This window comes from Eublepharis macularius, chromosome 2 (assembly GCF_028583425.1).
Source record: "Eublepharis macularius isolate TG4126 chromosome 2, MPM_Emac_v1.0, whole genome shotgun sequence".
NCBI classification, from domain to species: Eukaryota; Metazoa; Chordata; class Lepidosauria; order Squamata; family Eublepharidae; genus Eublepharis; species Eublepharis macularius.
Window position 1 is genome coordinate 176,149,228 of NC_072791.1, and position 26,672 is coordinate 176,175,899.

General features: G+C 39.5%; 1 protein-coding gene across 7 annotated transcripts in view; it reads left to right on the forward strand.

Moving 5' to 3' along the window:
- Nucleotides 1–381: 381 nt before the first annotated feature.
- LOC129323361 (histamine N-methyltransferase-like) overlaps nt 382–26,672 on the forward strand; it is a 36,113-nt gene continuing 9,822 nt past the window's right edge. The window contains exons 1-7 of one of the 7 annotated variants that reach the window (XR_008596456.1): nt 382–451; nt 9,724–9,841; nt 10,206–10,376; nt 12,282–12,334; nt 17,181–17,288; nt 24,432–24,486; nt 24,833–24,963. Coding sequence is in view for 6 of the 7 variants with exons in the window: in XM_054969900.1 (XP_054825875.1) it covers nt 10,240–10,376; nt 12,282–12,334; nt 17,181–17,288; nt 24,833–24,963; nt 25,115–25,174 (489 nt within the window). In the remaining variant the exon portion in view is untranslated. The other 6 variants (XM_054969900.1, XM_054969897.1, XM_054969894.1 and 3 more) reach the window with 6 other exon arrangements.

Consider the following 26,672-nt stretch of genomic DNA (forward strand, 5'->3'; position numbering starts at 1 on the left):
GTTAATAAACAAGGCTCTTCAAAGCTTTTTCTTTAGTGATTTCCCCTTATAACTGCTTAAAAATTCTAATGTGCTCAACAATTTCTGCCTGGACAGCAGAATGTTACAAAGTGAAAAATATCATATTATTCTATGCACATTCTGTTTGAAATTAAGTGCCTTGCAGCTGAGATCGCTTTATGCAGTAATATAAAATGTGACCATTTCAGATTTACACCAGAGGGGAAAGAGAGGGAAGGATAAAGCTCTGAGTCTTCTGTCCTTTTCAAGACTGTTTTGTTGATCAGAAAGAATCCCAGTCCTTTCTGCCTCGCTCAGGAATGCTCTGCTTGCCAAGTTACTGATTTTGTGGGTGGAGATAGATTCGGCCTGACACAGAATCCATTTCCTGTACACTGTTGCAACACTCCCACACACTGAAATTAGCTGTTCCTTAAAGAGTCTTTGGCATGTAAGTACTAATGATTTCAGGCTTGAACTCTCTCCTTGACTTCCTTGAATGGAAAATATAAACTCATCTGGGTTTTGGAGGAACCAGGGAACCTTCTTGAAACGACTGTTTTCTGCTGCTGTCTGTCTCCAGCTGCCTATGTAGGATTTGTTTTGAAATCTGATTTTGGTCACAGTGCTTTAAAGATTTTTGATGGGGGGGGGGGCATTTGAAGACCTAACTCCGTTATGAGGGGGTGGGAATAAAGCAGTTCTGTGTATTTTTACTGAAAAAACTGGGTTAGAGAATGATCAGGCCTTGAATTGATAATGGTAGTAAGAAAATCAATATTGCAATCCTCTTCTGTCTTACTTCAGAGTGAGGCCTCTGGAACTCAGTGGAATGTACACCTGAGTAAATATGCATATGCTCAGGCTTGTACAAAACCATATTATGTATACAATGTATATATTTAGATTAGCAAAGAATAACATTATGGAAATCACCAAAGTGGAATGCTTTTGAATAGGGTTGCCAGCTCCTGGTTGGAAAAAACCTGGAGATTTGGGGGGGGTGTTGGATCCTGGAAAGAGTGGGGTTTGGGAGGGAGAGGGGCTTCATCTGGCTATAATGTCATAGAGCCCACCTTCCAAGACATCCATTTTCTCCAGGGGAACTGATCTCTGTAACCTGGAGATCAGTTGTAATTCCAGGAGATCTTCAGCCACCACCTAGAGGCTGGCAACCCTACTTTTGAATAATTCTTTTATCTATATTTATGTGGGAAGCAATTTTGTCATTGAAACAAAGAAACAAAGCAACTAAGTAAATTGATACATAAAATTATTGCTACCCATATATAACTGCTGTCCTGTCCTATGCATGTTTACTCAGAAGTGAGTTCAATAGGACGTAATCCATAGTAAATCTGCATAGGATTGCAGTTTTAGAGTGGATACTTAGCTTTAACGAAGCTATTGTAAATCAGGCAAGATTAAACCTCTTCTTGTGTGTGTTAAAACTGCCAGAGAAAATGAAACATTTGAAATGTCCAGTGGTATAAATCTCCTCATGTCCTCTAAACACAAAAAAGGCAGTTCAGCAAAAGAATGTGAAAACATGGACAGTACCATTAGTTTCTGTGCAGGGGAAGTCTGTCGTGAATTTCTAAACTGATCTTTAATTAGATGGCTTGCTGTGTTTTCAATTATAGGTAAAACAATATCTGGATTATAATTTCTAGCTCAGATTTCTTTTCCTGAGACTGCTTATGCCGTTGATCTGATAAGCACTCTTCAAATTTCAAGGGGTTATAGAAGTTTGGGTGTCTGCATTACCCAGTGTAAGAATGAACCAGTTCACAGTGTCATGTTTGCTGTTGAATGGCCTCTGTGTGCTAGTCCTCAGGTATGCACTGGCCCAACTACACTTCTGTACAACTTTCAGTCCATTAAGTGGAATGCAATCTAACAGCCTTCTGTGACAGTTGACCAAAGGCTCAATAAACCATCTGGTTTTATTGCCTTCTTGGGACTGCAAAAACAAGAGAATTATCATTTGCTTGGCAAGTTGGTGGCCTCGTTTTTGGTTTGATGTGTCACAATCCAGGTAGACTTGCCCAAGGATACCTTCCAACTGTTCTGAATTACCTAGGATTATCACAATGATCAGGTGATAAGTCAAGATAATTAACTTGAGCCTGAAGAAGGATAAATGCTTTCCCATTTAGTAAGCCTCCCTGCAATTACATCCCATAAAAGTATCAGCAATGATGATTATTTCAGTTCAGGTAGGCTTGGATTTTCCCTTTATTGTTAGAGGTAGTGGCAAGCTGCATTAGAACTAAAAAATCACCCAGGACAAGAGAAGCCACTTGCAGGTTGCAATAAGGTAAGTCTCTGGAGTCCTGTGGCCAAAGAATGAAAGGGGGCAAGGAAGGACAAGGGGACAAGGGGATTTATGACTATTACCCACTGGAGCACAAAACTCTTATTCAGTCTATCTTTAGATTACTACAAAAAGAGTCTTGTCTTTTGTGGTCTCAGCACATATGCACATTTATTTAGCAACAAGTCCCCACTATGTTGAATGTACATAGGATAACTAAAATCCAGGTTCCAGGCAAAGTATATTCCAGGCAATGTAGGATTCAACAATTAATTTTTACATTTTTTTCCTAATAGGCTTGCAAGCTTTCTGCCCCTTCCCTGCCACAATGGCTGCCACTAAAGTATTTTCTCATCAGCTGAAGGATGATGGTGATAATGATGATGATATCCTTCCTTGTAATCCCCGGGGACAGTGGTGTGCGTGCGTGCGTGTGCGTGCGTGCGTGTATGTAAAGGGTATAAATCAGGTTCTCTGGAAGAAAGCAGCCTTTCCAGAGAGGAGACATAGCAATTGTCAGATTTTTCTAGTTAAGTATTAATCAATCAAAGAGAAGATTGCAAGTGGTGAGGATACTTGCTGTGTCTATATGTTCATCATCATGGTATAAGCCCTCATCAATATATTCGCCACCATGTTTTGGTATTTGGCAACTCTCATGGTAGCTCAGCAGAGGAACCTGAAATGAAATTGATCAGAAATTTCATAGCCACACAGGTACATGCTTTAGGGCAACAGAGAAACTCCCCCCCCCCCAAAGGAAAGGATCCCAGCTGTAGAGAGCTCATTGGTGACACAGCCTGTTTGTACATTTTTTTAAAAAAAATTTATTGGTGAATTTTAATTTCCAAATTTAATACATACGTTCCCTTCATATCTAATTAGCTCTGCTCCCCACCCTTTTCCTCCCCCCTCCCTATTGACTTCCAACAGCTTTCCAACCCTTACCCCCTTTTATTGCTTAATTCTATTTCACTTATATTTCCCTGCAACACATAGATCATAATATCTCTTGTTCTAAGCATATTCTAATTCTTTTATGCATATACTCTATCAAATATACTATCAATATAGTATTTGTTATATACTATACCATCCAATATAGCATAGCATGCATTGTAATATAACATAACATATATTTATCTGCAACACATAGATCATAATATCTCTTACTCTAAACATGTTCTAGTTCTTTTATGCATATTCTCTATCCAATATACTATCAATATAGTATTTGTTATATACTCTTCCATACAATATGGCATAGCATGCATTGTAATATAACATATCATAACATCCCAATATAGTATGCAGTGTGATATATATATTGTATATAGTATAAATTTTCTAATATATCAATTTTACTTTTCCTTTGTTAAACTATATATTCTAAATCAAATTTTCTTAATCATAAAATTAGCTTAGATTGTTATAGTTAAATTTCCCCCTTAATGGTAAAGTCACTTCTCTCCTCCATTTACAACACCGCCCTTTAGAAATTCGCAAACTGCCACAGTTCTCCTTTCACATCCCATTTTTTCTCTAAATATTGTTTCAATTTCCCCCAATCAGCAATATATTGTCCTAGGTCAAGATCTTTAAGCTTCCTTGTCATTTTGTCCATTTCTTCCATGTACAGCAATTTATAAATCCAGTCTTCTATAGTTGGTATTTCTTGTACTTTCCACTTCTGCACGTACAAAAGTCTTGCTGCTGTAGTCATGTAAAATAGCAATGTTCTATACTGCATTGGAACAACTTCCATCCCCAAGTTCAGTAGCAACAATTCTGGGTTCTTATTTATTTGAATTTGTAAAATCTCGTTAATTACTTCAGTTATATCTCCCCAATATTGCTTGGCTACTTCACAAGTCCACCACATATGGTACAATGATCCTTCATGCTTTTTGCATTTCCAGCATTTGTCTGACATATTCGTATTTTTTAACGTTATCCAGTCTTTCAACCATACAAGACATATTGCTTCATAATATAGTCTTATATTGGGCAGTTGCAAGCCACCTCTTTCCTTCGCATCCTGTAATACTTTCATTTTCACGCGTGGTTTCTTGCCTGGCCACACAAAGTCCGAAATTTTCCTTTGCCATTTATCAAACTGTTTTGAGTCTCGAATAATTGGAATTGTTTGCAGCAAGAACATCACTCGTGGTAAAACATTCATCTTTACTGCTGCTATTCTTCCCAACCATGATAAATTCAATTTATTCCATTTTATCAAGTATCTCTCTATTTGTATCCACAATTTCTCATAGTTGTTTTTGAATAAATCTATATTTTTCGCAGTCAGTTCAATACCCAGATATTTTACTTTGTTAGTTACCTCACAGTCCGTTATCACCGTTAGTTCTTGTTGCTTCTGTTTAGTCATACTCTTGCATAGTATTTTCGACTTCTTTTTATTCACATAAAATCCAGCTAGGTCCCCAAACTACTTTATTTTCTCTATTACCTTTGGCATGTTTTCAGTTGGATCTTCTACTATTAACATTATGTCATCCGCAAATGCTCTGACCTTGTAGGAGAATTCCTTTATTTTTATACCTCGGATTGTATCATCCTCTCGTATTTGAACCATCAATATTTCCAAAACCAGAATAAACAACAATGGAGACAGAGGGCAACCCTGTCTTGTTCCTTTGCTTATTTTCAATTTTTTAGTTAAGTCCTCATTCACTACAATCGCTGCACTTTGGTCTCTGTAAATTTCTCTAACCGCTTGTATGAACCTTTCTCCCATTTGCAGCTTTTCCATAGTGGCAAACATAAAGTCCCAATTCAAATTGTCAAATGCTTTTTCTGCGTCCACGAAGAAGAAACCAACCTCCCTATCACAATGCTTGTCATAATATTCAATAGCATTTATTACTGTCCTTAAATTGTCTTTGATTTGTCTGTTAGGTAAAAATCCTGCCTGTTCTTCTGCAATGAATTCCACCAGCCATCCTTTTATTCTCTCTGCCAAAACTTTTGCAAATATTTTATAGTCATTGTTCAATAACGAAATTGGCCTATAATTTTTAACATTAGTCAAGTCCAGTCCATCTTTCGGAATCAGTGATATGTTAGCTTCGTTCCATGACTCAGGAATTTTTTGGCCTTGCATAGTTTCATTCATTACCTCTCTCAAAAAAGGTGCCAATTCGTTAGCCATCACTTTATAGAACTTTGCTGTTAGTCCATCCGGTCCCGGTGCTTTCCCCAATTTCGTTGATTGGATGGCCTCTTTTATTTATTCCTATGTCGCTTCTCTGTTTAATTTTTCTTTCCATTCCTCCGACACCGTTGGTAGTTTCATTTTCTCCAGGTACTCCTCTATTGAACCCCTATTCACGTCTTTTTTCTGGTACAGTTTTGCATAAAATTTATAGAAGGCTTTACTGATGGCTGTTTGGTCCAATAATATTCTATCTTCCTCTCGGATTTTAATTATAGTTTTCTTCTCTTTTTTCTTTTTCAATTGCCAAGCTAAGTATTTGCCAGGTTTATTTGCACCTTCAAATGTTTTTTGGTTCATTTTTTTCAAGTTCCACTCCAATTCTTTATTGTTCATTGCCGTCAATTGCTCCTGTAATATTTTTATATCCTGATATATTCGCTTCTTCCCTGGTCTTTTCTTAAGTTGCATCTCTTTGGCTTTAATTTTTTCCATTATTTCCTTTCTTTTTTCTTCTTTTCTCATTCTATCTCTTCCGTTTAAGTCCATCAGTATTCCTCTAATTACCACTTTGTAGGTGTCCCATACCTTATAAGTTGACACATCCTTATTTATGTTGCATTGTATAAAGAACTTGGTCTCCTTTCGCAGCAACGCCATATTGTCTTCTATCTGCAGCAAGTCTTCATTTATCCTCCATCCTCTTTTTTTGATATTTTTTCCGAATCTCCACATAATTGGATTATAATAATCTCCACATAATTGGATTAGACATAATCTCCACATCTCTAGTCCACAACGTCAATTCTTTGGAAGCCCAGATCATATCAATTATTGATAGTGTAAAATGTCTTGCAGAGTAAAAAGTATATTGTCTATTTTTAGGATTTTGTCTCCTCCATACATCCTCCAGACTTTCTTGCTCTTTGATCGCAAAGAATGACTTTGGCAAAAGTCCTCTTTTTTTCTGTGCAATTTTAGATTTCTTGTCTTCTTCCAAGCTTGTAACTCCATTAAAGTCACCCGCCATAATTATTTGGTCATAAGTCAACTCTTCTAGTTGTCCTTGCAAGTCCTTAAAAAAGTTTTCTTTTGCGCCGTTCGGTGCATAAATTCCAATCACCAAAATCTTTTTTGAGTTCCAAATTATTTCCACCGCTAAATATCTGGCTTCCACATCGCTTAAAACTAGTTTAGGCTGCAGCTCCTCCTTTATGTACAGTGCAACTCCTCTCTTCTTCTTTTTGGAGGCAGCTGCAAATTCATTTCCCAGTTTTGCCAATTTTAAATACTTTAAGTCCTGTTTTCTAATATGTGTCTCTTGCAGGCATACTATATTACATTTTTGTTTTAGAAGCCAATGGAAAATAGCCTTACATTTACAGGGTGAATTTAGTCCATTTACATTCCAAGATATAATTTTACACTCCATGGTTACATTCTTGTACTTTTTGGTAAGTCCTTTTCATTGTCCCTAATAAAAACTTCCATCTCATGGCCAGATCTAATGTTCTTCCTTGTTCCACCAAATTCAAATGCCAGTCCTTCCGGTATTTCCCATCTATATCTAATTTTCAAGTCCTTTAACATTTGGACCAGCTCTCTGTATTTTTTCCGCTCCACCAACACCGATCTGGGCAATTCTTTCATGATTCTCACCACCTTTCCATCGACTTCTAATGGTTCTTGGAATTGTTTGCTTACAATTGTCTCTCTTATACTTCTGTTTGTAAATTGCACAATCATATCTCTTGGTAACTTCCTCTGTGCTGCAAATTTTGAATTAATTCTGTATGCCACGTCCAGAAGAGCTGCAATCTCTTCTTCCTCTCTTCCCAGGTAACCTGCCAAAATTTCTGAAATCTGTTCTTGGGCTGATTTTTCTGTAATCTCCGGAATTCCGCGCATTCTAAGTTGTTTTTCCATTTGTTTACATTCAGCTACAGCCATTCTTCCCTTCATACCTCTCATCTCTGTTCTCTGCACGTCTGCTAAAGTGTCAACTCTATTCTCTACAACATTTACTCTCTGCTGTGTAGCTTGCAGTTCATTCTGTACTTGATCAATTTTCTTTGTAAGTTCTGCCATCTCCGATTTGAGTGCCTCTTTAAAATCTTTAAAGTTCTCTTGCATCATCTCTTTAAGCTCTTTATTTCCTTCTGAATTTTTTTTCTCCAAGTTTTCCAGCGCAGTTTGCCACTCCTTCTTTGACATCGTGGGGCTAGATCTACCTCGCTCCCATGAGTCCGCTCTTTTCCTCAACTCCGTGGCGCTACTTTACTCCTTTCTGTTAATTTTAAATGTCCCAATTCAGCTTATTTTTTAAAAGTTAATGCTTGCACGGTCCAAAATGTCGGGCATCTTTTCTCCATGGTTTTATGTTGAAGTAATCGCCCTTACCCTTATCCAAGATGGCCTACTTCCGTTTTCTTTAAAGCCACAGCTTTGCCCTTCTTCAAGATGGTGGCTTTCTACTTTCGCTTTTAGCAAACCGCTTCTCACCGGTCTCTCTATGATTTTGATGCATTTCCTGTTCCTCCTTTCTTCACAGCAGTTCTCGCGATGTTAAAACTTTCTCACAGTTCATTATCTCCTCTTAGCCGCAGGTATGTAAACAATAATCAGTTTCCCGCGTTTATTTCCCTTTATAATGTCACTTTAAAAAAATTTAACTTGCCGGAGTTCTCTCATATATATAACAAGTCCCTTGCAGTTTTTAAATCGTCTTTATCTCTTTACTCCTTTTTATAATCTGTCCCGTACTGAGAGATAGCAATCTTTACCTTCTTAGACGTTTCTCTTGGGTTGTAATCGCTGCTTCAATTATCCGATCAATTCCAATTCCCTTCCTGGTTTACTGAAGCTTGGGCATGTAGGTCTTATGCCAGAAACTGACTCCAGAGCCGTTGCAGAGATTTTGGCAAACCTTTCTTCGGGTGGGACCTCAAGGGTGGAAGGGGGCTCATTGTGTAGAACCCCCCTCACACCCGAGATCAACGCGCCCTCAGGTTCTCGAGTGTACTTGCCTGTTCCCCGCCTGGGAACAGGGGGCTGCGGGCAGTTTGCGCCCCTCCACCCTCCACAAACAATGGCACGTTAGAGCTGCGTTAGACCTTCATGAATCCCAAATCGGAAGTCCACAGCCTGTTTGGACATTGATATTCTTTTGTGGTGGGGAACAAAATGGCTTTTGGCAGGTGACCATTGTAGTAAAGCATTAAGAGGTTATGCACACCCAGATTATTCTTAGCCCCATTAGTTCACCTGAGAACAGTTTAAACTCTTGAATGTTTGACAGTGCTGACTGCAACTTGCAGGCAGCTAGCAAACTGAACCATTGGGTCAATGAGTATATCTGTGGTCATTCCGCCTAGCCAGAGGGATTTTTGCCCATTTTTTCCTAGCGCAAGCATAGTCCCAGAGTCCTTCTCAAGTAGAATAGTATTAAGACTAAGTCGTAGAGACTGGTTCCAATCAGGACAAATTCCTCAGCACACTAGTGCCATTAAAAATAGCATTTCTTTTAAGGAGCCTTCTAGATTGAAGGCAATTTTGTTTCTGTAACAGAAAGATCTCCTAACAAATTGGGGTAAAATTAGCACAACTTAAAATTATATTACCAGACATTAATTATTTACTTTATTTATACCCCACCTTTATCCCCAATGGGGTCCCAAAGCAGCTTATAGCATTCTTTTCTCCTCCATTTTCTCCTCACAACAACCCAGTGAAGTAGGTTGGGCTAAGAGTATGTGATTGGCCCAAAATCACCCAGCGACATTCCATAGCAGAGTGGGGATGCAGACTTGCATCTATCAGATCCTTCTCCAGCATTCTTACACTGTACTGCCTCTCTTTACCACTCAGTGCATACTTTTGTGCCTTCTAATTTTTATTTATTATTATTATTTTTCTGAATTTTACGTTCTTTTAATGTGATTTTACTGTGATTCTATTACATGTGATGTTACCTGCTCTGACCCCCCTTGCTAGGAGAGCAGACTATAAATTTAATAATAAATAAATAGTAAAAAATTAGATTGACACCATTAATTTCTTCATGTGAGACTCCCAACCATGCCGTGGCCCACAATGAAATCCAAACTGGAAAGTGCCCAGACAGCGCAACAGGGATTCTAGCGATCTGGGAACATGAGAAAGTACTTCTGCCTTCACAGAAATGGTTGCCTAATCTGTTTTCTTCTGATTTGCATGGTACCTTCTGATGCAGATGTCCTGGCATAACCTCCAGCATCCCAGAGATTAAACAAGAAGCAGGCTTTGTTTAATGAAAGTAACTTTTACACCCCCAATCTAAGAGAAAAAATAATTTACAGAGAAAATTACAGGTAAGCATCGAGTGTATACTTGCTGTCTCTTTGGGAAATCAGTAAGAGTCACATAATTTGGTCCTGACAGAGATCACTTACCCATTTAAGGCTTTTGCTTAAAAGGAAGCTAACTACACAGTTCTGTTCTGGCTGAAATGCAATCTTTTCTGTGTCCAAAGTCTCAGTACAAAGTCTGATAATAAATGCCAATATACTGCTTTGGCAAGTGCTTTGTCATTATGCCTACGTAGGAAATACTGCAACAGCCTGAACACCTATATGTGTCTAAGCAGTCTCCTTGATGATGTGGGAGAAGTGCTGACTCTGTTCTGTATCATGGCATGTGCTTTCACAAATAACTCTTTTTAAAAAATATTTTCAGAGTGGTCTTTTTCAGAGTGGTCTTGGAAGCAGCCATGACTTCCCCCATGAGAAGCTTGCTGTCTGACCACAGCCGTTATGTTGAGTCATTTCGCCTGTTCCTTGAGAATTCAACGGAGCATCAGTGTATGCTGGAATTCATCGAGAAGAAGCTGCCTAGCATAATATCAAGGTAAAGTCAGCAGAGATTGTATCAGAAAGACAAGCCTTTGATACTCTCTGACATATATGGTATGCTGCAGAGTTACAGATTGCCATTTCTTCCCCCCCCCTCCACTTTCTTCTCCACATCTTTGATAGCTTTTTACTTAGAGATTTTACTTAGACAGCCTTTCTTTGTGACAATGTCTGCCTGGCAGAAGCTAAAGATTTCTTTCACATGTAAATAGAGCTTAAGCTGAAGAAATACTCGCATATCCAAACATTAAATAAACAATGTGATTTAAAATTGTTCTGGTTTTATAGTGTGTGTGTGTGGTTTTTTTTTTAAAAAAACCTATTAAATTTGCTCTCTGCTCTAATCATATTTAATATTCCAGTATATTTAGGGAATTCTATTACTTTAGTTAAAAACAAATGCACTTCGCTTATTAACAGATTAATGTATGTGAGCAAGAACCACTCATTGGACAGCAGGGGCTAAGAGACTGAAGGTCAAAATGCCAGCTGAACTTAAGGCCCAGCTACACATTCCAAAATTTGCAATTGTCAGATGGAAAGTGTGATGTGCATCACAACCGGCTGTTAGATGTAGCAGCTATTTGGCTGGTCCACACTAGGCAATCCAACTGCTTCTATACTCGTGACGAAATGTATTGGGAAAAAAACCCATTTTGGTGTAATTGTAAGCAAATTTGAACAGAACTGACGCCTGCTTGCTCTGGCGATACACTTTGATTGAGTGCCTGCACAGCTCATGTCAAGCTACTGCAGCTTATTGGCTAATAATGCAATTCTGTGCAGAGTTAGTTGAGTCTGTCCATTGATTTCAATGGGTTTAGAATGCAGTCATTCTGCACAGGATTGCACTGTTGGCCTTTGACAATATGCCTAGTTGAGACAATCTGCAGAAATACTTGTTTAGGTATTGAGAAGGCCTCAGTAAGTTGAACTACAGGGTGGCTAGGCTGCGGTCTGCTTGGTAGGTCATGACCTGTAATCCACTATAAACAAAGTAAATAAAATACATAACTGTGTACCTGGTGTGTTGTGTAGTAATGTTTGATCTGAGTATAAAGAGGAAATAATTTCATTCTTTCTTTCTGTTGAAATATGCCTTTCTTCCACTAGTTCTTAGGGAGCATGGACAAATATTTGAATCCAGTGTTGCTTTAGAATACAAAAGGGGAAGAAATAAGCATGTTAGTTGAATAGAAAATTAACCTCAGTAATAAAGCCCATTTTCCACACCCCAAGCTTTCCATTCTTTTCGTGGGTTTTCAGCATACTGTGTTTTCTGATTATCTGGACAGGTATGTCAGTTGCTGCATATATTTGCTGCTTATTATTAACTAGTAAATTGCCCGTCATTATGATGGATGGGGTGTGTATAGAGGGATGATTTGTCTACTGCAAGGACTTCCAGAAGGTGCAGTGCTTCTCATTGGGTTCAGTGCAGAGAGGCAATGGTATCTACCTGAAATATCCCTCTCCACATCAGATCTGAAGGGGTGCTTTTACTCTTGCAGTGGTTTACAAAACACATGGCTTTCTGCTACTCTATAGTAGTGAATGGCAACCATTCACATATATGGGAAAACAGGAAACACATCATTAGTTCAGGAACTAAACCTGTTCCCTACCCTTGTCGACCCAACCAGTGAGAATCAAGTCTGCTTCAGTCTGTATACCTCCTCTTCTTCATCTGCATAGTCCTACCAGGGTTCTGTTTATTGATCATACTAAAGTTAATCACAGTATTGGGAAACCTGATTTTGCATTAATGTATTGGTTTGCAAGTCATTTTATAAGTTGTTCAGTCTCAGAAGAAAGGAAATATGATAGTTTCAAGCAGTTAATGTTATTGTGCCTTTTGAATGCCTCTTGACTATTCTAAACTGTAATTTTCCTTCCTTAGTATTGGTAACGAAAAATCTACAATCAATATTCTGAGTGTTGGTGGTGGTGCAGGTGAGCAAGAAGACCTTTAACTTTTTGCAATGTGTTTGAGAAGGTGGGAAAACAGAGACCCAGAAAGTTATGCAACTGAATCCAAATCAGAGTTCAAGCTACCTAACCAGGAGGAAACCCTTCCCTGCTTTTGGAACTTAAACAAAACATGAGCAGCTTCCATGTGTTCCATTTTTTTTGGGGGGGGGGGTTTGGTTCCTATCCCAAAGCCTTGTCTTCCCAATCTGCTTTGAGAACCCACCTTTCACATGCATCATCCTCATGTGTGTTTTGTGGATGTTTGTAGCAAGAAGAAAGGTCCCAAAACAGAAAAGGCATTCTTTATCTGCACCTCATCACAAATGACGTTGGTGCATTCCCGCCCAACTTTCCTTTCTTTTTAACCATATGTGTGATTGCGCTATACCATTTTCCTGTCTTTCAGCTTCTATAGAAACTGCACATGCATAGTACTCTACCGCTGATTTCCCACTCAATGTTTTAAATGCAAAAGTGTTTAATAAATATGCAAACAGTAGAGTAGTGCATTTGTGCCATTCCATACTTAAAATCAGAAATGGCATTCCATTCTCAATGTTGTTCCTAGACTGACAGTCCGGTTGCTGAATGATCCAATGTAGCAAGCATTGCAGTATGACTTCCTTTGTATACATAGATATTGTAATAGTGCAAGGACCATTTAAAAAAGTAAAGAAAATGAGGGGGGGGAATTATACAATCACACATGTGAGCCAGATGCATGTCTGATGTATAAGGAGAGGTAATGGTGAGAGGAGGGGTTGGAGATTCGTGGGAGGGCTCTTCTGAAGTTCAAAATAGCCTCTGCATGCATTGAAATGGTAGGATAATCACGCAAAAACCTACATCAAAAATAAACATGGACCAAAACAGGTCTCACAAAAAATGCTTAAAAACCAAGATCATCATGACCTGCTTGTGCATGGGAAACGATGACATTGTAATGAGTGAGATAACCCACCAAAGTTCTGTTGGCAGGACATGCCATTAACAACATATGGAAGTGGCCATAGTCTCTTTCCCAAAGCAAAGAGCCAGTCCTTGCTTTCCTCTGGCTCCATGGCACAAAACGTGCTTTCAAAAAGTTCAGGAGCTATTGCCTTTGCATCTGCATGCAATACCTATTCTACAACTGTTGTGTCCATCCTAGGAGGATATTTGGCTTGGAACCTACCTGTATTTTGTGAATGACCCCATTCATATTGCAGCCATTTTGTGGTGGTGCTCACTAACTTTACTTAAAATTCCAAAAGTGCCCACAGGTTCAACAAGGTTGGGGACCCATGATCCGCTGTGTACCCTGAAAGCAAACAAGCAGTCAGACGGGAAAAGGGACTCATAAACAGCTGAATTAACTGAAGTCCACAATTAATTATTTAGATCTGGCTGTCTCCCTTACAACACGCCACCCCTATTGGCAAATCCACCATCTTCCAGTGTAATTACTATAGTACTCCTACTGCTATAATCAGACACCAGGTCAGCAGTTCACTCTACTGGCAAGCTGCTATAATGGCTCAGGTGGTAAGATTCTTGGACAGAGGGCCAAGCTACAAGTGACGAATGACACAGGTTGGACACTTGTCAGCTTCCCTCAAGTTTTGATGGGAAATGTAGGCATCCTGGTCTTGCAGCTTGGCTCTCCAACTGCTGTCCAATGGACTTTTCAACTGTCACTTGTTCAACATTCCACCAAGCTGCCTACATTTCCCATCAAAACTTGAGGGAAGCTGACAAGTGTCCAACCAGTGTCATTCGTCACTTGTAGTTTGGCCCTCAGTTACCAGAGTCCCTGGTTTGAGAGCCTTAGCACCTTAAGATGTTCTAAGTTCACCATCATGTACTTGTTAAAAGAACAGAGACATGTGGTTATGTTGTGACTGTAAACCACTGATAAACCAATTCTCTATGGATTTCTATTTTTAAAAACTCAGGAGTGCTGGTAAATACTAGCCTTCATCTAACTGTCATAACAATTATCATTTTCTTGTTGTGGGAAGCCCATTAACTGCAACATGAGCAAAATTAGGGATGTCTACAGTCTAACTATAAGTGACAATAACTAATGCTGAGAATATGTTATGCCAGTCCATGTAGAAATTGTGCCTTATATATACACCAAGTCTTATTAATATTGCTGTAAGTCCCCCTCCAACTACAAAAGGCATTAACTGTGCTATAAAATAGCAAATGTGCTATAAACAATCCATTTCCTTGAAAAGTTTAATTGGAAAGTTAATGGTGAACACAGCGATCGCCTTTTTAAGGTAATTGTATTGGAGAGCTTAAATAATTCCTATAGTTTAAATTGCAAGTTGTTGATAAGGCAGGGTGCTACATATTCAGTTCTAAAATGCCCCAAAGCACTTGTTTGCATATAAACAAGCAATGGAACTCAATTAAGGCTGTAGATTAAACTACAAATCAATGGGGCTAGTAGGGGGAGGGGCAATTGAAAACTAACATTTAGGGTGGTTTGGCTACTTTTAAACGGGGAAAATATATTCACTGCTCAACATATGGAAATGTGAAATTATTTTTTCTTTTTAATTTGCAAAAGCAGAGTGGGCTTAGTTGTCGTTATTGTTTCTTCAAGGGAAGGATACAATTTATCCAGCAGACATACACCCCCCAAAAGACATAAAAATATATCCAGTAATGAATTACCAATTTTACTTCTCCATATTTAATGTAACTGGGTTTGAACCAGCAAAATCAACTTGTTTTGGTATTTCAACATGAAAACAACTTTGTTACTATAGCAAAAGGCAGCTACTGACGTTCCATTTCAAATTCAGTTTTTGGTCTTGAAAGCATGCACTCATCTTTAGGCAGTGTAAAACCCAGCTGATTTTAATTGGTTTATCTTTTCCTGAACAAGCTTGTTCAATTCTTCATTGTTTATTTCCAAAAGGAATTTTACAGAACTATTCTGTGCAAAGTTACTCTAAGTTCATTGGCTTCAGTGGGCTTAGACTGAAGCAACTCTGCCCAGGATTGCTTTGTAAGTCACTGAAAATTCCCTTCTCCACACTTTGTTTATATTCTTGGTCCATGAACCAGTAGCCTTCCTTCTTGCTTGCCTTCCCTTCTGCTGCTTTTCCAATCAATTCAGAATGCCTCTGCTAAACCCGTCTTTCTCTCCTGTTGCCATGATAATTTCATTCTCCTTTCCTTGAGCCCTTTCCTTGTCAAGCATTGCATCAACACTAAATTTCAAGCCCTTCGCTTTCAAGTTTCCTATCTTTTCCCCTCTAGACTATAAGCCCTGTTCAGATATTAAGTTGTGCATATAGTAAGTAGTACAGTGGGGAAAGGGATCATACTCCTTGGCCCTGTTCCTACCTCTGTGTGTTCATTAGAATGTATGACACATGTACAGGTATATATTTGTTGGTTCTCTATGCATAATCAGGGCTCATAATTTTTTAGGCTTTCTCAATTGCATACCCATAAACCCAGGGCTTTTTTTCAGCTGGAACGCAGTGGAACGGAGTTCCGGCACCTCTTGAAAATGGTCACATGGCCGGTGGCCTCGCCCCCTGATCTCCAGACAGAGGGGAATTTAGATTGCCCTCCGCCATATGACCATTTTTGCCTAGGGTGATTTAAATTTTTAAAAACTCCTCCCTTGTTCCAGCTGACCCAAAGTGATGTCATTGTGTGGTCCTGAGTTCCACCACTGAGTTCCACCACCTTTTTCCCCAGAAAAAAAGCCCTGCTATAAACCTATAATTTTATGTGCAGATATTCCTTTGAAAATGCAGAGGTTAGGCATAATCCTAGTTCTTATACATATTTTGAGGAGAGAAGCCATGATGCCTACATACATTTCTTCATCTCTAACAGGATATGGGTCAGCTTTATACTTAAGTATCAGTCAGTAGTACCCAAGTACAAAATGTCTTGTAAGAGCTACTTCCTGCACTTTCTACCTAGTCATCTCTTAGACTGATACTTATTGCATCCTAACTCCATGCCTGATCCCATCCCAGCCTTACTCACCATACCCAGTGGCAGCTGGTGAAGTCCAAGGCTTTGTTCGGATGTTTGCAGATATTTCTTGGAATAAGAGTGGTAAACCACCTTTTATTTTTCTTGTGATGTCTGATGATGGTTGCACTGTTGTGAAACTGGTGCTGTTCTGATGCCTTTATGCAACCTACATTTAACTTCCAGAGTCAGAAACAAGATAGACGGTAAAATGTTTACCTTGGAGACATCTGCCATGAGATCAGTATGACATTGCTAAAATACTATCATCCTTTGACTACCTCTTCCCTTTGATGGCATGAATGTCCTGCCAACTACCACCTTCCCATTCTTTGCAGTATCACTTTATGTCTCGTTATGTGTTTGCTTCATGGGTTGTGCAAGGCACAGCGGTTTAGGAAGACATTTGGTTTTTGAGAACTGCTGCTGATTGTGGGTCTGCCGTTATGGTCGATAGATTTGGATGACACTACAACTGTTTTTATTGATTCCTGTTTCACTAGGTTTTTTAAAAGCTTATTATCTTTTGAATGTGAGCCTCTCTCAGCATCTTAAAAATGGGAGATCTAAACATTTTAAATCAAATATATAAAAACAAATAGGGTAGAAAAATGTGCAAAAGTGTCTCTCTCTCTCTGTGTGTGTCTACGTACTGAAGAAAACATAATGTTCTCAGATCCAGTTAATCTCTCCATGTGACAAATCCTCTGTATGTCTGTACTGGTTCCAAATGAAAGCCCTAATCTAGTCCTTTCCTTGCCCCACAGCCATGCTCCCAACAAGGAGAGAGAGAGATGCTATCTCTCCTGCTAACATTCTCTGATTTGTGTTCTAGGAGAAATTGACCTTCAGATTCTCGCAAAAGTACAGGTTAAATATCCTGGTGTTATCATTCATAACGATGTGATAGAACCAAGTGCTGAGCAAATCACCAACTATAAAGGTATTTTTATGCTGCATTTTGTTGGCACTTTGGGTTATTTCTTAAAACCTGTTTTTAAGGAGCTGAACAAGAGATAAGTTGCCATTTTGAGCCCGCCTACCCTCCTTAGCTTCTCCTTGGCCATGTACAATATTCATGCATTAATCTGCCAGGAACAGACATTTCTCAGCAGTGCAGTAGATATTATATTCAGTAGACGTAGTCTCTTCATCTTCTGTCCTGTATAAAGGCTGCACATAGAATGCAACCCAATTTTCAGGAGAAACTCGTCCTTTTTCTCTGCTGCATCTGAAAAAGGTGTGGTGGACGGGTAATGCTTCACATTCAAGATCTTTCTGATATTTGGGATGAAAGTGACCTTAGTGGTAGCAGGGCTTTTATTTTTTCTTCTTTGCCTTTTCCAATAGCATATCACGTGGTTTATTTAAGTTTTCAGGATTATTTCATAAAATAATTTTGCTGGCACATCTGATACTCAGGTGTTTTCATTATGGGGACAAGCTTGTATGATTTCCCCATTGCTTCTGTGACTGCTGATACTGTACAGTGGCAGTGGAGCTTCCACATGGTGGCTTTCCCTGCAATTTTACTTCCCCGGTCCCTTGGCAGCATCCATTCCTCTCCTCAAGGCTACTAGGGCTTTTCCAGTTTTTTAAATTGGGGATTTAATATTGTTATATAAATATAACATTAACACATTACACAAATCAAAGAAGTCCCCAGTGTCAGGGAAGGAAATGATCACCATAGAGTCAGGGAAAATGGCGACCATGTGGCCAGAAAAACCTTCTTATCCACACTGCAGCACTTGAGCTTTACTGCAATCTTTCCCAAAACTTCATAGCAAAGCAGGTTTGAGAAAAATTGAGGAAAGGCAGGGAAATGCTGGGAGGTGCACAAATGTACCACGATGCTGGGGGGAAGCAGGGGAAAAATGCTGCCCAACAGCATCAAACTTGAGGCAAATAATGTTGTAGAAATGGCCTGAATCTATTCTCTGTGTCTCCTAGTCATTTATTTGAGGATCCAATCATGATGATATGGATTAAGCTCTGTTCATTTTTGTGTGTGTGTTTGGAGAGCTGGTGTTGACATGGTGGGATAGATCCATTCAGTTATTGGTGTTTTTTTGCCCAGCACATGGAGTCTTCAACTGTAACTGGAATGCTTCCATCAATGGAGGGATTCCTGTGCTGGATCCTCAAGATCCAGCAAAGGATAAAACTTGTCTTTGGACTGGAACTATCCCACAGCTCTGCTTATACAAAGGGGCCAAGGAAGACATTTATCAGTTAACAAACACATCTAGGTAGATTTGTCAGTATACAGCGCTCATCACTAAGGTATTTTATACAAAAAGTTTCAGTTGCTGGCAGTCCAGTTTTTGCAAAATTGTGTTCCATGTTAGAACTTGCAAGTGAATGAGCAAGAGACAGCCAATAGTCAAACCTGATAGTTCAGGAAAGAGTGCTAATGAATCAGCCAGGCCTCAACTTCAGGCCTGTCTGTACTAGCAATACCTATGAATGAGAATGTTGGGTGGATTTAAAACTGTCTGTGTTGTAGACCTGCATTGCAATGTGAGCTGGATGTGGTATAAACCCAGCAGAAATCTAGTGGAAGCCTTTCTCCTCTGTTTTATATCTGGCAAAATTCTTGTCTTATTCATCTTTGAAAATCTAGTGCTGAGCCAGATTCATTCATTTAAAATATTTATATAGTGCTTTTCCAAATACACAAATACCAAAACAGTAAAACCATCAACAACTGATTCAAACCGTCAGCACAACAACGTATCAATTTCCTATGGCTCCTTACCTGTTTTCTTAAAGATTGCCAAGGGTGACATTTCCGCTCTTCTCTAGACAGCCCATGCGAAAGCACTGCAGATGCTACTGAACTGAAACCCCCCTAATCTCCCTCAGTTTAGTGGAACAGTAAGCAGCTCCTATTGTGACAACCATAGTGCTAAGTTTCATGAAGTTTGACCATTGTTGCTGTTAAGGGGAAATGACTCAAAACTCATACAGAAAGACAGATCAGCTTTTGAGGGAAATCACTTTTTGCACCCAGCAATGGGCAATGCCAAAGCAGAGAAAAGAATTGCTTTGCTAGGAACACGGTAGGGACTGTGCTGAGGTCCTTCTTTGAAGTGGTAACTGCATGGCTCCTGCTTTCTTGGCAAGATGGAGGCAAAGTATTTGTCAAGAGAGAAAGAAGGTCAATGTGTTTGTGAAATGCACTCCCCATCTTGGGTAGAAAGATTTATTGTAATTTGTATAAAGGAGCATTCACCACAGTTCCATTTTAAGGGAATATAGAATGGCTACCATATTTTTCTGAGCATGGAAGACCAAAGAGGGAGAAAGGGTAGCCTGATCTCTGCTAGATAGGCAGTAATAGTACAGAAGTGATTTGTTGCTGAAAATGAAGAGTAGTAGTGCAAACCGTCGACAGGCCAGGCAGCTTGCCCCCTATCTTTAAACCTGTGACTTTAGGCCAGGCAATGGTCACCTCTAGGTTAAACTATGGTAACATGCTGTCTACAGGGCTTCCCTTGAGTCTAGGGTTGCCAGCCTCCAGGTAGTGGCTGGAGATCTCCTGGAATTACAACTAGTCTCCTGGCCACAGAGATCAGTTCACCTGGAGAAAATGGCTATTTTGGGGGATGGACTTTATGGAATTATGCCATGTCAAGGTCCTTTCCTTCCCCAAACCCCACTTTCTCCAGGTTTCTCCAGGTTTCACCCCCCAGATCTCCAGGAATTTCCCAACTTGGAACTGGCAACCCGGCTTGAGTCTGATCTGGTGGTTACCACTGATCCAAAACACAGCAGCGTATGTCATCCCTGGAGTGCCTAGCAATGCACATATAAGACCGATACTGCACCAGCTGCATTGGTTACCTGTGGAGTACTGAATCAGATTCAAGGTTTTGGTATTAACCTATAAAGCCCTATGCAGACTGGGATCTACGTATCTTCAGGACCGCCTCTCCCCATATGTGCCCCAGGGGACGCTTCAGTCTGGAGATAAACAGCTATTAATGGTCCCTGGCCCCAGGGAGGTCTGCCTAGCATCGACCAAAGCCAGGGCCTTTTCAGTCCTGGCTCCAACCTGGTGGAACACTCTGTCTAATGAGACCAGGGCCCGGCGGTATCTGTTATTCTTCCACTGGGCCTGTAAGATGGAGCAGTTCCACCAGGCTTATGGTTGATGCTGGGCAGGGCACCCATCGGCCAAATAGAGTAGAATGGGGCCCTCCCTATCAGAGCATCCACCCCAAAACTTTTTTCTTTTAAAGTAATTTCAGTAACAGTTGGGTGTTGGATTGAATCAAATTATTTTTGTGCTGCTCTATGTTTTAAATATTGATATTGTGTTTATTGTGATTTTAATTGTGGAATGTAAATTTTAAAGTTTCTGAATGTAATCCACCCTGTGCCTGCTGGTGCGGGGAGGGCAGAATAGACATTGAAATAAATAAATAAATAGAGTCACACCCTTCTAAGTGCATTAAAATCAATGGGATTAGGGCCAAAAGACATGATATGCACGACATGTCGGATCACAGGTACCCAACTCGACTTGTAGTCACACGCGTGATTGGGGGAACTCACATTCAAAGCATTCTGTTGCTCTGTTTGGCTTGGGAGTACAGCGGAGGGAAGGAGGAGCTTCAGCCTTCCCACCCACACTGTTTTGGCCCGTGGAAATGACCCCCAGGAGCCTGTTTACCATCCTTCATGGAGTCCTAGCCAAGGTCAAACAGGACCCTTTGTGGCCATTTCTGCTGGTGAAAAAGGATGTCTTAGTCCTGTAAATCTGAAAATGATTGCATATTGAAATATTTTATAATTTGACTGTAAGATAATTAGTTATGTACAGATAATTGGTAGAACAGACGGTATGGTAGATAATATTGAAATATTGGCAAAAAGTGAACTTTGTTATTGTTAAGTAAAACATAAGTAAAAGGTAATGATAAATATAGAGGAAATAAGGATTTTTTTTCATTTTTTTAAGATAAGGAGTAGAAATAGGTTAGAATCACCAATAGTACTTTATCTTATTACTGTTAAAGGTTATGGCAATAAGTTATATTAAGTAATAAACGTTATTATTCTTAATAATTGTTATTGTTAAGAAAAGGAAAGGATAAGATGGAGTAATAATGAAATAATGAGTTTTTTAATTCTATTCTATTTTTTATTACTAAAATAATGAGTAGAAATAGGTTTGAATTTTGTGCGTGTTGTTTATTTGGAAAAATATACACTAAATAGGTTTGATTACTATTCCAATTACTGTTCTAATATCTATAAAGGTTATGACTTTTGTACTCTGTATTTTAACAGTCCTTGTAGCACACAGCTGGCTATTTGTCTTGCTTGTCCCCTTTTTCTGTACTCTCATTTTGTTTTAATAAAATAAAATATATTTAAAAGGACCCCTTGAAGCCCCCTTGCAGCACTACAAAAACAAACAGAGCAACAGAATACTTTGAAAGTGAGTTCCCCTGATCATATGGGTGACTATAAGTTGAATCAGGCACCTGTCCTGTGACTCAACTCACATTACATATGTCATGTATTTTGGCCCTCAGGTGGGTGTAACTCTGCTTGGAACTGCAGTGCACGGCTGTTTGAAAAATTTGGTTTGAGGGTACTCTCCAGTTGAGGACTACTTTGATATCCTGAAAAGATCACTTTTACATATACAATTCCCCCCCCCCCCACACACACACACACATATGCTATATACCAGTGCCAATTATTGTGATGTGATGCCACACACATCCATTTTGCACAAACATTCACACTGGGAAATCATGATTGTGAAGTTGGCAGATCTCCATTTAGGAAAACAGTCATGTGTGAGAGATAGTGGCATGTGGCCTTTAAAAACATCTTTGGCATGCAAGCCAGTTTGCCCAAGTCTTATGGTTGACATAGTCACACTGACAGGCATTATTTTCTTTCCTTTTCTTCGTCTTCCCGACGTCTCCTCACAGACTGTCTAGTGATTAAATAGAAGCAGACTGAGCCAGATTATTTTCAATGGCGATATGGATTATTGCTCAATGATGTCTGAGTTTAAAATAGCAAATTAGATTTGAACTGTGGCCGTAGAGGCTACAGACTGATAAATGGAAGAGAGCTGAGCAACAGCTGCAGCATTCAGAAGTGCTAGCCCATGTCCAATAGGAGAATGCAAAGGAAGGAAGATAAGAGCAAGTGGAACATTTCTCATCTGCTTGGTAGAGATGCATCATAATCGGTGCCCCAGAAAAAGTAACACTTTGATTTGCTGGTTAAGTCTGAGGCTTTAACAAAGCATGCTGTTCTGAGTGCTCCATGCATTGCCAAGTTTTCATGCTGCTGATGTAATTATACCCCAGACTATGGAATCATTGCTGCAAATAGGATTACAGTTGCAATGATTCAGGTCCCCATCTCTTTTACTTCTCTCTAGTGTCAACTGCTCAAGGATTTTCTGGGCAGAAGACAGCCACAATGTCCCTTCTGTCAGCTTTCAGCTCAGGGCTTTGAGCACTGTCTTGCCCCTGGATATCAGGACAAGATTGCATTGGGATGCTACACCTTCCTATCCCATAAGGGTTGCACAAGATGCACTGAAATCAAAGCAAGTTTAAGGAAATGGGGCACACTAGAGCCTCATGCTATAGGCGGTGCCTCAAGTTCTTCATAGTCCCAGGATTTGGCTGGAGGGCACATGCTATGGGAATTTTGTTCAAGCTAAGCAGTTAAGGAATGGGTCAGAGCCTGCATGGCAGACCACCACACAGGGACCAGATCTACACCATCCTGAGTTTGTTCATTTGTTCATTCGTTCGTTTGTTCATTCAGAACATTACCGTGCAACCTCTTCAGGAATGAGGTTGCATGAGATGGCTTACAAATAAATAATGATAAATACACCAACCAGATACAGATCATTAAAATTAACAAACTTTTAAGATAGTATTTAAAAAACAGCATTACAAAGCGCAGCCAAAGTGTTAAGTATAGCATAAAACACTTAACAGCTTAAACAAGAGTCCCAGAAGTCTACAGCAGATTATACCTTTTTTTAAAGGTGGCAGAGTAGGTGACTTATGGTGACTCCAGCTGGGGTTTTCATGGCGAGAGACTAACAGAGGTTATTTGCCATTGCCTGCCTCTGCAACCCTAGCCTTCATTGGAGGTCTCCCATCCAATTAACCAAAGCCAACCCTGCTTAAGCTTCTGAGATCTGACAAGAGCAGGCTCACTTCGACTATCCAGGACAGGGTACCTGTTTTAAAGACCAACCCCTAATTAAAAGCCTGGGCAAAAAGAAGTGTTTTAACCTAGTGCCAAAAAGAGAGTACAGTTTGTGCCTGGCAAGCTTCAAAGGAAAGCCGAATTCTGCAGATAAAGTGTCTCTACTGAAAAAACTCTGTCTCTGGTTGCCACCTGCCTTGCCATTAAATAACTAAATGAATGTAACTACTTTGGGCCCAGTCTGGTCAATGTTAAACAGTTTAAATGTCAACTGGTTTAAGTGCTTAAATTCTTCCACTGAACTCAAGGGAAGTAATAGAGCAGTCCTAAACAGAATTACACCCTTCTAAACCCATTAAAGTCAGTGGATTTAGAAGAGTATAACTTTGCCTAGCAGTGCACTCTTAACATGCTCAGCTGGCTGGATATGCATAACAGTACACATTTTAACAACTGTTTCACGGCATTTTTTTCTATCACACTATTTAGACTTTTAGTCTAATATACAGGAGCCCCATGGCACAGAGTAGTAAGCTGTAGTACTGCAGTCCAAGCTCTGCCCATGACCTGAGTTCGATCCTGGCGGAAGCTGGGTTCAGGTAGCCGGCTCAAGGTTGACTCAGCCTTCCATCCTTCCGAGGTCGGTAAAATGAGTACCCAGTTTCCTGGGGGTAAAGTGTAGATGACTGGGGAAGGCAATGGCAAACCACCCCATAAAAAGTCTGCCAAGAAAATGTTGTGATATGATGTCCCCCCATGGGTGAGTAATGACTTGGTGCTTGCACAGGGTCAGAGCCTTTACCTTTTTAGTCTAATATACAAATACTATTTTATTTAATTATTTATTTAGTGTGTTTTGCCTTACCCCTTTCCCCAGGATCTCGAATGGCACACACTTCTCTCCAATTTGATCCTTACAGCAATCTTATGAGGTATGTTAGGATCAAAGATAACATCTGGACAGAAGCAAAACTTCATGTGAAGACATCAAACTCATCCAGACACTGGGAAGGATAGAACTGGAAACAGATTCCAAAACTATCACATGTTTTATGTGAGGGAAATTGCTCCCTTGAAAGCTTTGGTTGCAGCTAAGATGAGTAAATTCACTGAGAAGAGAGGGGAGAAGTTAGTAGCTCAGGATTGGTCCCACCAATGACATAAATGTATTTTTTTTATTTTGAAAATATATAGCTTTCAGTTGCATTAAAATTTGAAATGGAAATATATTCCATATTTGCAATTGAGATAAACTGTGAAGATTTCCTCATATTTTAGAACGTGCAGCAAAGACATCAAACCTTGAGAACATAAAGTTTACTTGGCACAAGGAAACATCATCAGAATACGAAAGTCGAACGAAGGCGAACGGCGATATGAAGAAATGGGGCTTTATCCATATGATTCAGGTAATCCAATGCCGAGTGTGTTGCTTCAGAATCCTGGATATGAAATTAAAAGAGGTTTACATGTTGCCTTTTCCATGTGGCAATATGTTTCTGCTTGAATGTCACGGATTTACTCTAACTCCCTTGCATTCCATGTGCACTCCCCACACAGAATAATACTTCATATATCGGAAGGAGCAGGCTCAGGTTCACAAAAGTTAATGCCAGGTAAGTAGCACTCAAACATCAAAATTAACCATGGTTAGTTTACCTAGTGGTTGAATAAACTATTCACTGTTAGCGCAGCAGATGATCAACACCAACCAGAGACTCCTTGGAAAACTTGTCTCAACTTTTGCCAGGGAGAGCTGACTGCAGCAGGAGCAGCAAAGATTGTTATGCTCTGCAGAAGAGACTCTGTGCCCAAAGAGCTGAGATTAATCCAGGATTCCTGTATTCAGACATAATTGGTAACCAGGGCTACCATAAACCCAGCTTCACAAGTCAGGAAGTTACTCTGGTTAAGAATCCTGGTTTCTGGCCCTCCTGCTAAGCAGAGTTAACGGCATGGCCAGCATTCAAACATCGCACTGGCAATTTATAAACTATGGGCTAGTTTAAGGTAGTACAACAGTGCAATTCTAAGCCGAGTTACACCATTCGAAGCCCATTAAAATTAATGAGCTTAGAATGGTGAAACTCTGTTTGGGATTGTACTGGAAATCTGTTAGCCTTCAAGACTGGCTGTTTTCAACAATGCTATTATAAGTCAGCTGATTATGTGAATTTTTCTAAGAAACATTTATGTGAAGTTGTCACAAGTAGCACAAAAACGTGATATTACCATGTTTTAAATAAACTCTCCTGATTATCGGCAAAATGTTTCCTCGGATCACTGGGCCCTGGTATCTGATATCTAATAGGAAAAATAGTAACTTTTAAACCAAGTGGATACAATTATGCATTCGCTGTAACAACATAAGAAGAGAAAAAGTAAGAAGAGAACAGAAAAAGGGGTGGAATGATTTCCCTCTTATAATGGACTGCAGAACTCCACTAAACATAACTCTCCCAGAAGTTACTCTGTAGAGTTAAAAAAAGACCCTATATTGATTGAAACAATTTTTATCCACACGCATAATCACAGATTCTTAAGGTTGCTTACAACAAATAAAAAGTCAATTAAAAAAACACAAATAAGCAGTATTTTTAAAAAGCACAAGCATGCAGAAATGCATCTACAGCAGCGACTGACTTGAAATGATCTAAAAGACTTTCCTTTTTTCCCTCATTATTTAAAAAGAATGTATAAAAGCACTGCTTTAGAGAGGTCATTTAATAGGGGTGATTCGGGTTGGTTTTTTAAAAAAATAAGTCAGATTCTTTAACATAAGAATTAAAGTAAATCTCATTAGGAAATAAAGCTGATAATTCTTTCCATTGGTTTCAGTTGCAAATACTTTTCTGAGTGTAGTTCCTCCCCAAATGGGATGAAATTCTTCCAGAATGCCTCTTCACCAAAGGAATTCTCTCTCCCAAATTCCTGATAAAAAGGAGAATGCATCTCTATTCCATAGGCAACATTCTCACAAGGACAAAATGTTAATCCCAGGGCACATAGGAACAAGCCATTGGTGTGTGTAAAACTACTGATATGTATGTGTGTATTTGGGTCGTTTCTACTCTAATAAAAAACTATTACGGGGAAAATTTCACACTGAAATGATTCT